Source organism: Pagrus major, chromosome 19 (genome assembly GCF_040436345.1).
Source record: "Pagrus major chromosome 19, Pma_NU_1.0".
In the NCBI taxonomy this organism is placed as follows: Eukaryota; Metazoa; Chordata; class Actinopteri; order Spariformes; family Sparidae; genus Pagrus; species Pagrus major.
This window is the reverse complement of record NC_133233.1, coordinates 5,929,054-5,943,007: the sequence shown is the minus strand read 5'-3', so window position 1 is coordinate 5,943,007 and position 13,954 is coordinate 5,929,054. Positions and strand designations below refer to the sequence as shown.

General features: G+C 40.2%; 1 protein-coding gene across 1 annotated transcript in view; it reads left to right on the top strand.

Annotated features, from left to right (window-relative positions):
- gfod1 (glucose-fructose oxidoreductase domain containing 1) overlaps nucleotides 1-4,579 on the top strand; it is a 35,147-nt gene extending 30,568 nt beyond the window's left edge. The window contains exons 2-3 of the mRNA XM_073488671.1: nucleotides 2,749-2,942; nucleotides 3,205-4,579. Of these exons, the coding sequence (XP_073344772.1) occupies nucleotides 2,749-2,942; nucleotides 3,205-3,945 (935 nt within the window). The 3' untranslated portion in view covers nucleotides 3,946-4,579. The remainder of the gene's footprint in view (nucleotides 1-2,748; nucleotides 2,943-3,204) is intronic.
- The last annotated feature ends 9,375 nt before the right edge of the window (nucleotides 4,580-13,954 follow it).

Below are 13,954 nucleotides of genomic sequence, written 5' to 3'. Positions count from 1 at the left end.
TCACCTCCCGGATAACAGGTTGGGCTTTCGGTCCCATATATAAAGGGACATATTTCTAACTATTCGGTTTCAGACTAAAGGACCGTGGAAAATGTGCAGTCTGTAACTACTCAGTGTTACACAGCGGTGACTAAGTTACATGTTTGCAGCTAACGCTACTTTGCACGTTAGGTCACTCCGAGTCCTCGTGATCTCATATGATTTTCAAATCAAGCTTTAAACATGACCTGTACTGTTTTCTTACCTGGTTACTAGGAAATGAGCCATGTCAGCATCTGTTCTCAGTCCCAATTCAAGTTGAAGCTGCCTCCATGAGCCGAACGCGTATCCGATGTTTATTCAGGTGCCAGCCTGGCTTTGGTCGTAACTTCGTTTCGACTCACGACATGCCGCTGATAAAACCTTCGTTTTCTTCTTAGTATGACTTTTTAGTGGACTTTGTGTGGTGGTGGGTCGTTTGCTGGTTGTAGCAGAATCCATTACTACCAAACACTAGTTTGGGTCCACCGCGCTTATCCAAGGACGCGCATTCAGCGTCATCTGACGTCACGTCCGCAGGACTGCGTGGGAAATTCGGGCCCGAATTGCAGTACATTATGCAGCACACAGCCTGTTCAAGGCAATGGAGAGATACGTGGGTGGGCTCATTCTTTTTGGTTTTAAACGCTTCATCACCCATTAGCATTAAAAAACTTAAAATGCATGTTTATTTTTTCACAAATCCTGCCCCAAGTTCCTTTAAAGTGACAAGGGTTTTCTTTTTCAGTTTCAACATATGAAAAACTTCAAGGATCAGGCCTAAGATGTTGATTTGGCAAATGCATGTCTGGTTACCTTCCCCACTTCTGATAATGCAGGTGCATAGCCACTTTCCTTCTTTTGATGGGAAGCATTCAAGCTCTTCCACTAAGTGGACAGGCTCAAACAGAGCTAGGCTAACATTAGCTAATGTTAGCAAACTCAATGTAGATATGGGTGTATAATGGACACTACTAAGTTTGCTGACTTAATATCTCTTATCTTCTTGTGCTCCTATTACATTGTATTTTAGCATTTAGCTTGTGTCACTTGAGGACACAGGAGCTGCTCACTTTAGGCATAACTCATACTTGCAGTGAATCAGAGTATGCTCATATTCCAGAGGTGTAGAGGCAGTAATGAAGCTGTCTCTGTGATATTAACACATATTTGCATTTTGCATTACATCCTTCCTTTTGAAGATTTTAAGAATTGCTGAAATTAGAAAACTGTGATGGGCATTTTCTGTATATCCTGACAATCCTGAGCTTGAGTGATCAATCTGTTGATTGAAAAAATAATCAACAGATTGATCAATAATGAAAATGATCTAATCCTCAGGAACAGACATTGGAGGGGCGGGTTCAGATCCATTAAATTATCTATTTTGCATGCCATTCACTGGCTCCCGTCTGTCTCCTTCCTGTCCACTGTCCAGTAAAAAGGAATACCATAACAGAGTCTGTCTCTCCTCACATTATTGTCTGTCTTCTCGCTGTTGTGTTTGGGTGCTGCTGGCACCAGTGGACCTTTTTAATGTGCTGGAAGTAATTTTAATAAGGTTTCATACTGCAACTTTCTCTCCCTCTCCTCCATCTTTCCTGCACCTTCTGTATTTGTCTTTTCATCTTCCATCGGGCCTCTGGTAATACCTGTGAAGCCAGTCTGAGCTCTCCGGGCTGTGCAGTCCCAGCATTTACCCCACAGTTATGACTGTAACATCTTGCTTGCCTGCCAACATTAAAGCCCTTCTAAATTGCTTTCAGGATCCAGATTTTGTCCTTGGACGATTTAGCATTCTGGTTATTGTTTTATGGTTCTGTGTTTTGATTCTGGAAATCACTTTCAATGTTAGCATTAATCTGCTCATTTTAGCAGGGTAGCAACAACATCCAAAAGGAGACTCTCTAATTATTTGTCATTCTTTTGCCCAATCCCAATACAATCCTTGTCCCTATCATTTAGCCCTAGCTCTTGCATGCTCATGCCTAAGGGTAGGATGTCCTGATTCTTTTGGGATAGAGCGATAGGGTGAAGTGTTCGGGCTACATGACAGGTTATGAGAACTATGTCTTTTCAGTGTATTAGGGTCCTTTACTTTATAACAAGCATACAACAATCACTACTACTTTACTGATGTCTTGGTAACTAACTAGCTAGCTAGCTAACACTACAAAAAAAAGTCTTGGATTTTGATGTATTTCAATGATGCATCCCCCTCTTTGATAGCATATGATGCCCCAAATGTAACTAAAGTCCAGCAGGGAAGTTGCTGCTCTTGTTACTGCTCCTTTAATACTAAGTGCAGACTGGCAGAGTAGAAGCCTTCTTTCTTATTTGATAGCAAAATGGCACTTGAAAGGGGTTGGTAGGAGAAAACTGGGATTGAGCCTTCACTTCAGAAGATTTAAAAAAGCATGTTCCTTGTTGGCCCTATGGTCAATACTATATACAGTATATGTATGTATTTATGTGTTCTTTTTGTAAGAACCCTCTTAAAGCAAAAGATTCAAGACTCACTTGTTCAGACTTCACCTCGATCCATTCTTACTTTATCGAAGGTGATATGTTGTGGTTTCTTTCTTGTGACAAATGTACATCGCTTTGGACAAAAGCATCTGCTAAATGTAAATGTAAATGAACACGTTACTTTTAAAACCTTTAAATTGTCCAGCAAAACAGTAGAGCTCACTTGACTCATTCCCAACTGTCTCTGCTCTCTTTTATAAGGTATTGGAAAGAACGTCATCTGCGACCGGACAGCAACGCCTCTGGATGCCTTCAGAATGATGTCAGCAGCTCAGTACTACCCCAAGTTGCTGAGCATTATGGGAAATGTGCTTCGTTTTTTGCCGGCCTTTGTTCGGATGAAGGAGTTGTTAGAGGAAGGATACATCGGGGAGCTTCTGGTCTGTGAGGCCCAGGTATGACAAAAACTATAAATGCTTGTCATTTAAAATGGAGATTTTTCAGTTGCTTTGTTACCATCTATAATAATGACAACAATGTTATACTTCCACTTGCAAGAAATCAGTATTACTCAAAGGCACTTTAGCAGCATGGATACTTTCTGACAGGATTTGACCCCAGATTCTACCACAACTGTTAATGTTCGTGTTCTAAGTTGTCCTGGTCACATTCAAGTGAAAAAAGATCTTGCCACCATTTCTCCTCTCTGCCCTAAAGGTCCATAGTGGTAGTCTCCTGGGGAAGAAATACAACTGGAGCTGCGATGACCTGATGGGAGGAGGTGGTCTGCATTCGGTGGGCAGTTACATCATCGACCTGCTGACGTTTTTAACTGGTCAGCGTGCAGCAAAAGTCCATGGCTTTCTCAAGACCTTTGTCAAACAAACGGATCACATCCGGGGCATCCGTCAGATCACCAGCGACGACTTCTGCACGTTCCAGATGGTACTGGAGGGAGGCGCCTGCTGCACTGTCACACTCAACTTCAACGTGCCCGGAGAGTTTCGGCAGGAGGTGATTGTTGTGGGGACAGTCGGAAGGTTAACAGTCACGGGGACAGACCTGTACGGACAGAAGAACAGTGGGGGCGGAGGAAGTGGAGGAGGCCCTGAACTCCTGCTCAAAGACACCACACCTCTTGAGAAGGCTTCCTTACCGGAGAAGGCCTTCAGTGACATACCGTCCCCATATCTCACAGGAACAATCCGCATGATCCAGGCTGTGCGGCAGGCCTTTCAAGACCAAGACGACAGGAGGACGTGGGACGGGAGGCCTCTGACAATGGCTGCTACCTTCGAGGACTGTCTTTATGCTCTTTGTGTGGTGGATACCATCAAGAAATCCAACCAGTGTGGAGAGTGGCAGAACATTGTGGTGATGACGGAGGAACCGGAGATCAGCCCAGCCTATTTGATCAGTGAGGCCATGCGGCGGAGTAGGATGTCACTCTACTGTTAGCATCCGGCTGAAGTGCTGACCCCTTTAAAATGGCTGAACGGCAGTGTTACCTTCAAACCTGGAGGTGGCACCACAAAAGCTTTGTTGTTGTTGAAACTGTATTCATACTGACACTGGGTTTAGTTCTTAAATTCAGTGAGGGTTTGTTTTAATACTGTCAAATCTGTATTGTTGCTGTTACAGACAGAGAGGTTACACCACTATGATGTTTCCTGATACCCTGCCTCTGCATTAGAGGAAAAGCAATGTGATCAATAATCAAACCTTTATTTATATGGAAGCATTTCCTGTTTTCCCCTTCTGACAGAAGGATTGAGTCCTTCCAGGGAGATGCACTTGTAAGTCAAACTCATTCATACAACAGAAAGACGAGATATAGTCCTACAGTGGAGGCAAATCAGAGAGTGAAACTAATGCTACTGTGTTCTGCTTGACCTTAATGGTATTGCGCCTCTCATCTCAGCTTCTCTTCTATATGACTTGGTCTGGAAGACACCTTACACTGTGGGTCCAAACGAGGACAGCCAAGGAAGAACGATAGTCCTCTCAGTTCAAGCTGTGCCGCTGTATTGTTGCTAAAATCTGAAGTACATGTTAGTTTACCAAGTGAATGTTTTTTAAAAAAAGCAATGTGCTCGATAGCTTCAGTGTCTGTCTGTTCTCTAGGCTTCCTTTGTATGTGTGAAACATGAGAAAAAAGAAATCAATAGTTTGGCTGGTGGGCTGTCAGAGACATTTGTCTTCTGGTTTATGTATGCAATATACTGTATCTTCCAGCCTGGAGTAAAGGGTTAAACACACTATGATATGCCTTTATGCAGTTGCAGTAGCCTTTGCATCAGGTTGTGAGTCCTGCATGAGAGGCCAGTACAGTGATACTTTAATGTTCTTATTTATTGAATGCTTTTTTTATTGTTATGAAGCATGGCCATGAAATACACAGAATTCTGTGTGCTGTGAACGTATCTGTACTGAGCCTTAAGTGTGGATATAAATACAGTCTGCTGAACAATGTTTGGGTATTATCTTCATATTGCAATGCAACAGGTCACACTTGCATCAAGCTACTGTGATTTAGCATTTAGCATGCTTTCTAAAGCAGTGAAATGCATCACATCAGTTTAGACCCACACCTACAGTTAGACTGGGAACTTGCAGCCAGTTGAGATTAGCATTTCTTTATGTTTCTGTTAGAGGTGTTTAATGTTGGTTGGATACTGGTGTTATTCTGTTTTTCTTAGTGTCAGCAAATGCAATGAAAAGACCAAAACCAACAACATGAATCCATTCATCAACACTGCTGACAACCCAACTGTGGCACTCAGCATCAAGCCCATTGATTCTTATTGAAGATGTCAATCTTTAAAGCTGCACCAATCAATTGTTTTCAATGACGATGGGTCAAATGATAATGGTCAATGTGTAATGTGAAAGGTGTTGCTTATAGCAATCAACCCACAAAGTATTATCACCTGACTCTGCCGTTTCCTTCAAGTCTTTCAGCTTTTAATGGACAACAACTTTGTTGTTTTGGTTCAGTTTCACTGCTCTGGTGCTGTTTTCAGCGAAAAAGGTCTGATACCCTGACAGTTCACGCAAAATGAATGATTAGTCGGTAAACATCATGGAACATTAAAATCTAAAAGGGTTGTATATTTCACCTTAAAAACAGAGCTAAAAGAAAAAGAAAATTGGACTTTCATCAGATGGCCAGAAATCAGACTTCTACTGTTTTTTATGTCTGCTAGAGTGTTTTTTGCTTGAGCTTAAAAGACAGCAACATATAAACATATAAATTCTTAAAAATAAAAAAAAGACTTGCTGTATTTCCCAAAACAGTTCAGCACTGTAATTTTTAGCTAATGTTGCTCAAATGGAAGCAGATAGACTAATCCAAAATTAGCAATTAGCCAGTAAATATTATGAAGCATTTCTTGTGAAAAGACAGAACTAAAAGAGAATGAATGTTGGACTCACATTCATCAGCTGGCCAGAAACATGACTAACACATTAGCTTTAAGAACAGGTAACAAATATATGCTTAAAACATCTGTAATTTCACTTTATGCATATTTATCAGGAACTATTTTCAGATGCTGACTTATCCACATTTGATGCTCTACAAAGAAAAATATAGAATATTACCACCCTTATCCTTTAAAGCATAATTTACAAGCATTATGAGTGCAGCTGGCCTTCAGGACTCCAACTACTCATTGTGTTTTACTATCTGTCAATCACATAAGAGAGCTAAAACAAACCATCAGAAAGTATTTGCAAATACAGGTTTGATATCACTCAAAACAGGTGAAAGAACTGACCTACAAGCCAAAAGATTGATTTTTTTGATGCATCTCTGTTCCCCTGTGTGGTTTCAAGTTCTTAAGCTGTGCTGAAATACTATCTATGTAACGACTACTGAAAATGTACATATGAAAATATTATAAAACAACAATATGCGGTTGTCTCAAGAGATGAACAAGTACTGTATGTATTTTATTTGTAAAAACCAAGCAACTGGAACATGTTTTGATGAGTGTTGAGGTATTTATTCTTTGTATATGCTGTTGAAGTTTTGTGGACTGACCTGCAGTGTGTTTGGGAGATTTACAGGAGACTGAGGCCTTGGAGCGTTCAGCTTCTTATAGTTCCCCTTCTATGAATTATTGACCAAATGCTCGTCTTTTAACACTGTTATGAAAAGCTTTATGTTGGCTCTTAAGATGCATCATAAATCATCACAGTCATAATTCAACATAACCTCACTGTCATCCAGTGCAAACACTGATATGAAAAATGAACTGGTCATAGCTCAAAGTATCAGTAACAATAATGTCTAACCCCTTTTATTGTTTAGTGTTTGGATATGATGTGTCACACCATGTCTCGCTGATGTCAGGACACATTACAGTGCATGCTGTGGTGCAAGCTGCTGCACAGAACTATGTAACACTTAGAAGTTACAACTTTTAGAAAACAAACACCCTCTTTAACTAAAATGCCTGAAAAAGCTCTGAGTCCAACACTGATAAGCTATCACTCTGTAAGATTGCTCAAGTTAGATTATTGCCCCTTGTGTACCAAGCGCCTTATCAAATCTGCATATAGACTTTCCCCCTTTGTCTGATAACAGCTGCCTGATTTAAACCCACACAAGGTGATCATTGGAATTCCCTCTTCTAGTTTAGTTAAAACAGCATCATTAAGCTGAGATTTATTAACGAGTGGTCCTGAATTAATGTCATGATTTATACTTGAATTTAGGTGTAAGCGAGGATGCCCAGTCTCAAGAATAAATGTTGGCAATGTATGTTTCCGCAAACCACAGATATGCTGCAACTTTACATTTCTTTAGGTTCAGTTTTCTATTTTATGTTGCAACAATGCTGTGCTTTGGTTAGGTTTAGGCACAAAAACCACTTGGCTAGGATTAGGAAAAGACCGGCTTTGATCGCAACAAACAGGGCTGGAAATATCTTGAGGTCTCATTAAAAACATTCCGTCTGGAAATTGTTCCAAAGTCCTCTTAAAAAATAGCTTGTGGTTTCACACTTAGAAATGTTGAAACTCTCAACATGTAGTCACTGGCTTGGTAGCCCCCTGGCCGCCACCATTTATGACTGCTGGAATAACCTTAGCTGTTGAGTCCTGTTGTGTCTGGATGTAAATTATCCAGGGAATCTAAGGTGAGAGACCAGAATTCAAACCTGCATTTAACATGAGGCAAAATGCAGCGGGTGGCGGGTTAATTGTCACCTACTGTATCGTTTGTAAGTGTCTTGCTCTGTGTGTTGAGTTGGAAGTGAATGGATACCAGTGATGATAGAAAGTAAATCTGGGTAGAAATTTTCAACAAGAAAGACAATTCTTCCCCAAACTCTGAGAATGGTTCAGTCCACTGGTTGAATTCCTTGCCTCCATAGAAGAAAGTCCATACCGTTATGATTTACAGGTTACACATCATTTGTTTCTGGTAGATTCACCACTAGGATCCATTTCATGCCGTAGTCATGTGTAAATCTTTAATTGCGGGTAGCCATTTAATGGATGTTTCCTGGAAAGCATCACGTGATTTAGTTCAGATACAGAGTTCTGAGACTGTCATTTAATATAATTAGCTAAGTTGGGTTTATTATTGATTTTGGAGAAATGTCCTTGACAGAACTGTTCCTTTTGTTATTAAAGGGTAACTCCACCAATTTTACACATTAAAGTGTGTTTACAGGTCTTGGGGAGTGCTGCTGCGTACAGTATGTGAAAAAAGTAGTGTAAAGTCTTTTGTGTCTCCAGAGGAAGCTGCATGGGATCTGATTAATTGCCTGCAGTGATACCACTCAGTAGCTAAGTTGCATTGTAGGTAATGTAGGCACCAGGTTTTGAAAAGAAAGAAGAATGTGTGAAATAAAAAAGGCGATATCTCTGTTCTGCCCTATCAATTTTGGTCATTTGTTTTTAAACTGTCCATAATGTGTCCACCAGTGTTATATGAGTGCTTTTCAAAAACCTGATGCCTACATTACCCACAATCCAACTTAGCCAACTAATCCCTTTCTTTATTATTAGTAACACGGTGCGTGGTTCTTTCCAGAACTTCCAAGACAGTTGGAAATTATTGAGAATTTACAGACGTGTGAAATAAAGTTTGTTTTTGTATTTGGAGATGCAGCTGAATAAAGATGCAGCCGTGACATGTGTCATTGCTCTGCATACTTGTTTTGCCAGTGCTGTTATCTTGGTCCATGAGGAGAATTCTGCAGGGTAAAAGCAAAGGCGTATGTTTGATGGTCTCATATAGTTTTGCAGTGATAAGACTGTTCTTTCTCAGTAAGCCCCCAAAGAAACACAGCAGTAGTCAAATTGAGTCAAAGTCTAGAGAAACTAAACTCAGCTTTAAATCTGTTCCTTTTCAAATATTTTACCTTCTGTCATTTCTTCCTTTTTGTCTCCTAATCCACCGTCTGTTTTCAGAACATGGCAACTTGACTTTCATGGTTTCATTACCCAGGACTGTATGAGGATCCTCTCACAATAGACCCAGTATGCTTAAATCAGCCTGGGTCTCGTGCTGAGATTGAATTAACTACATTACTGTCCCAGGGTGAAAGATATTCAAGAACCAACCGTGACTCAACATTAGCTTCAACTTCTTGAGCTCTTTCACGTGTCTGAAAGGTGGATTTACTCTCAGTTTGGGTGGTGATGCTAGCTGGAGGTTTATCCATGTCCACACAGACCCATCCTCCTCCATGGAGACACAAACAGCTCAGCAGACACGTCCTCAGCCAGCTTCCCATGCACTGTGCTGAATGTGTCATTAGCATCTGCTTCAAATTAAGAACATCAGAGGACCAGAAGGCTTTTCATCTGAGCCAGTGCACAGACTTGGCAAAACACTGGAACAAAAGTCCCTCTTAATTTAGCGTTTGGTGTCATTATGATCCTGTGATAGTGAAGCAGGGAGAATATTCATACATCACAACAGTTTACTGTTTATTAGTGAGACATCTGCAAAGTGACATCAACCCCAGCTGTGCGTAGATTACTCATCTATGCATGAGTTACACTGGGCAGCACTCTGAAACAGATAGTGTCTGAGTTCTGAAGCACTGAATATTTAATGAGTGGAATTTTAATGAGCTGATACAGTAGAGTACGGGGATTTAATACATTTTCAAAAATCAGTCAGCAGCATCAAATGTTTACTTGACTCATTTTCATGTTTTCTGTGTGTTTTATTTTTGATCTTTATTGAAGAGATGTTAAGCGCTCAAACTGATGCTCAGGTGATTTTATCTTATATCATCTTTGCAACAGTGTGGACAGTCAAGCTTGTTCCCTCGTGTTTCCTATCTAACAACTGCTGTGTGTTATGGACTCGCTGATGTAGATATTCTTATCATTTAGCTCTCTGCTTGTGGCCTGTTAAGGACAAACCGTCACTGTGCTTCAGAAAAAGATGTTGCAGAAAAATAAGACAGGAGGCATCCGGTTCCAACTTTGCACTCTGACTGCCATGTTCGCTGACAGTCGTGACTATGAATTGCTTGTTCTTTCTGTGCCAGCATTCACAAACTGCAGGAAAGGTATTCCCATACTGAAGGAGAAAAGGGTGAAGTCGGAGGTGGAGGAGGTGAAAATTGTTCATTTTGGAGATGAACAACCTCAAAGACAAGACAAAGAGCTGCTTCTTCTGCCTTCAGAGACCGTTACTTAGCAATTGGAAGCCACGGTGCCAAAACTAGGTCCTGTCCTGCTTTGTTTCTCTCTCTCTCTAACACTCTCTCTAACAGTTTTTCTGTTACAGGGTCATTCGGTCAGTTTTTCCCTTTTCTCTCTGTCTCCCTCTTTCTCTCTTTTTATTTTTATTGTGAGTCAGGTTGAAGCCTGGAGTACAAGCTCACTGGTGCTTCTTCCCCCTGAAACATTTCCTCTTTTCTTTTCTTTTCTTTTCTTTTCTTTTCTTTTCTTTTCTTTTCTTTTCTTTTCCTCTTCTCTTCTCTTCTCTTCTCTTCTCTTCTCTTCTCTTCTCTTCTCTTCTCTTCTCTTCTCTTCTCTTCTCTCCTCTTCCTGTAGGAGCCAGGACAGCATCCCCTTTAATAAAAACTAATAACAGACAGACATATGTTCTGAATGCCTTCCCTCAGCTGGTTTATGAATGCTGACTCCTGCTATGTCTTGCTGTACCCTTAACTTGCTCAAAGAAAAACAAATATCCATCTTGATGCTGTATTGTGATTATATCCAATATTTATTGTCATGTATGTATATTGTGGATGCATGGACCTCTGTACATACTGTAATTTGAGCTCTCAAACGCGTATTTATGGCTCTTAATCTAGAGAATGTACTTACTTTAGGAATAATTTATATTTTCTATCCGTTAAGGACAATATGCCATTTTAAGGAGGTCAGCCGATGTCGCAGAAATAAAAGCCCCACTGAGTCCTCTGTGTGCCGTTAAGTGTGATGGTGCACTTGTGTTAAATGAGCCCTCTCCTCCCTTCTTCTTTTTCTGATTGACTGTGTTACTCCTGACTCAGTGTTTTACTGTCTCAGCTCCCTGCACCAGTGCTCAGCATTGACTGAATGTGTGTGTGTGAGTGAGGGTGTGTGTGAAAGTGAGAAAAAAAGTGTGTCTGTGCATGTGTGTGTGTCTGCAACATGGTTTACGGCTTCAGCACTTGTCTAATGCTGTGGTTTCTATGGAATAAAATAAAGAACATCCATATTGACTCTAATTTCATTTTTATTTAATTCAGTGTCTTTTGGTGACCAGTCGCCCAACTGATATCACAGCTAAAGCGCCTGCTGCCCCCTGCTGGCTACTGTAGATGCTGCACCTTCTGCATATTGTTGCCCTGAGGCAGCAGGAAGTCTTTTGCCCCTCACACCTTCAAATTTATAAATATTTACATTTTTAAACATTGTATCATTTTATGTCATGTTTCTACTGAAAAATGAAGAAGAATTTAGCTTTTTAAGCTGGGAAGATTATTCCAGGAAGCAGCTAAATGTGGCACGGTGTAACTTAAATTAAATAAGTTCATTAAAAAAAATAAAAGTATGTGCATGAAGCTCCAAAGAAGCATAATTGATATTTTAAAACTGCAACAACTGATTTGTTTTCACTTTTTCATTTGACTTTTTTCCACGATTCATTTTCACTCTTTGCCTCAAGGCAATGTTGTGCAGTTAGGTTATTTGAGATATCATGCTCAATGTAGGAGATTTTTTTTTAATGCAAAGGGAAGTAGAACAAGTCATCTGGGTCTTGGTAGTGAGCATCATGAGACCTGAAAGAACAAAGGTTTTGATGTTTTAATTTCTATACATAATTTAAATAATTGAGATGACGTATCAATGATTTTTATTCACAAAAATGTGATTTATATATGTTTTATAGCATGTCCCTTGTAGGGGATATTGGGTCATTTGATATATTGGAAACAAATATAAGACATTTAAATTGTTTTATCATTTTCAGTACATATTCAGTCAATTTTAAAGGTGCAATATGTAAAATTATTAGTTGAAAACAATCAAAAAATTAAAAATCATCAATAGAATGTGAAGAAATACAATTTTAAAATGATGACATCTGTGTCTTGTGTTCTTGTGTTCAGTATTCTCCTGACAGCCCAACGTCTGACTCTGCTTCAGTCATTTTGAACAAAACCTCTTCTGCCTCTCCCAGTGCTCTGTTTCCTGAAGTATGGAAAAAGGATGAAAATGAGAAAAAGCGGTCCAGCTGTCCTCTACAAAAGGACATGGGTCAAACTGTGTATTATGAAAGACTAAAAACTAACATACACTTCTAACATCCTAGTGTGATACAGATAAGACTTGTGAAGAACAGCAACAATATATCATTATATAATGCTGAATTTCACTCCCATAAAATGTATTTGCTGCTATTCTTGTCATTTTGGTAAGACAGATGTGCTGTGTTGGCCACACCCCCATGTGTGTTACATCACTGGAAAGAGATGACCCTGTGACAGCACATCAGGATTACAATAGAATGCAAAAATGGTGCTTGACTTGTCACAGAGGACAAGAATTGACTGCCAGGTCTCAGGAGGTTGGAATGTGACAGCAAGGCAGAACAGATCCACCAGTCATTTCTGAGAGTTGGTCTGTAGTTTTCATCAGTCACCTCAGTGTGTCTCTCACTGCCTGTTACTGACTGGCTCAAGGCCGGCAACAAAAAGGGAGGCCACACACAGACACTTCAATAAAGAAGTTGTTTATTTAACTCAAAACGAATAAACAAAGTAACCAACCAAACAGGGTGTGTGAGTAAGAAAGCCATCAGTCATGTCAGTGGTGTATGGATGAGTGAAAATATGGTGTAATGTATGCTGTAAGGTGCAACAAACCAAACAAAGAGGACAGGCTGTAGTGGCTGCATCAGGCCCAGCTGAGAGAGACAGAGACCACCAGAGGGCCGGACCTTTATGCCTTTTGGAAGGCCCTGCCCTAATGGATGGGTATTAATTAACCACCCTCTCAGCTCCACCTTCCAGCCAACTCCCAGAGCTGCAGGAGAAAAGTGAGGCAACATGCCAGTAGAATGGAAAGGGACGTCACACTGACCTTGTCCTTGGAAACAGCAGTTGAAGGAACAATCTCACCTCAAGGCCAATTTAGTGGCTGTTCTGGAGATTCCAACCATTGCAAGTAAAAAAAACATCAAGTTTTGTCAAAGAATAAACCAGTGGTTCCCAATGACTTCGGCTTGTGACGCTTTATAAAAACACAGTTCTAGTCTAGTTGTGGCCCCTTGTCACATTTCAGAGGTGATAAGCTGTTAACAGTTCAACCTGAGGGACATTTCCCTGATAAACTTTCTGTCTCCATCTACAAAAGCACCACAGCATTAATCATCTCAGGTTTATCTCGTGGCCCCGACCCCGAGGATGGAAACCACTCAGCTAAACTACCCGACAGCAGAAAAGGTGGTTAACTCTACCTCTGCATACCACAAGAGTAATGCCTGCATTCATTTGCCAGTAAAAACCTGGAGTGTATTAACCATGTTGGTGCAGTGGTTTATTTAATGCGAACCCTTATGCATACAGTTATCTGTTGTAGTGTCTGAATGAAAAACAGAGGCTGCCATTTTCATCTTTGTCATTGAGGATACAGTTGTTAGTCATCCACTTGGTGGCGCCACAGACAGCATAACAGAACAGAAGGCCTTTCAGCTGTCTCCCTGGTGATGACTGACTGCCTCATCAGCCTCTCTCAGCTATTTCTGTTAAAGGAGCACTCTGTAGTTTTGTTGAAGAAATGTTAATGAGAAAAGAAAGATCTTCATTGGCTCATTTTTTTTGGAAGTTATGGAAAAATACATATTTCTGAGTTTGTATTATTTCCTCATTAATGTAAATATTAATAAAAGAAAATAAAGTATAATAAACACATAAAAATATAATGTAATATCTATATAAAATCTAAAATATTATATTATATTATAATTTGTTGTTGTTTGACTACATAGTGCCCC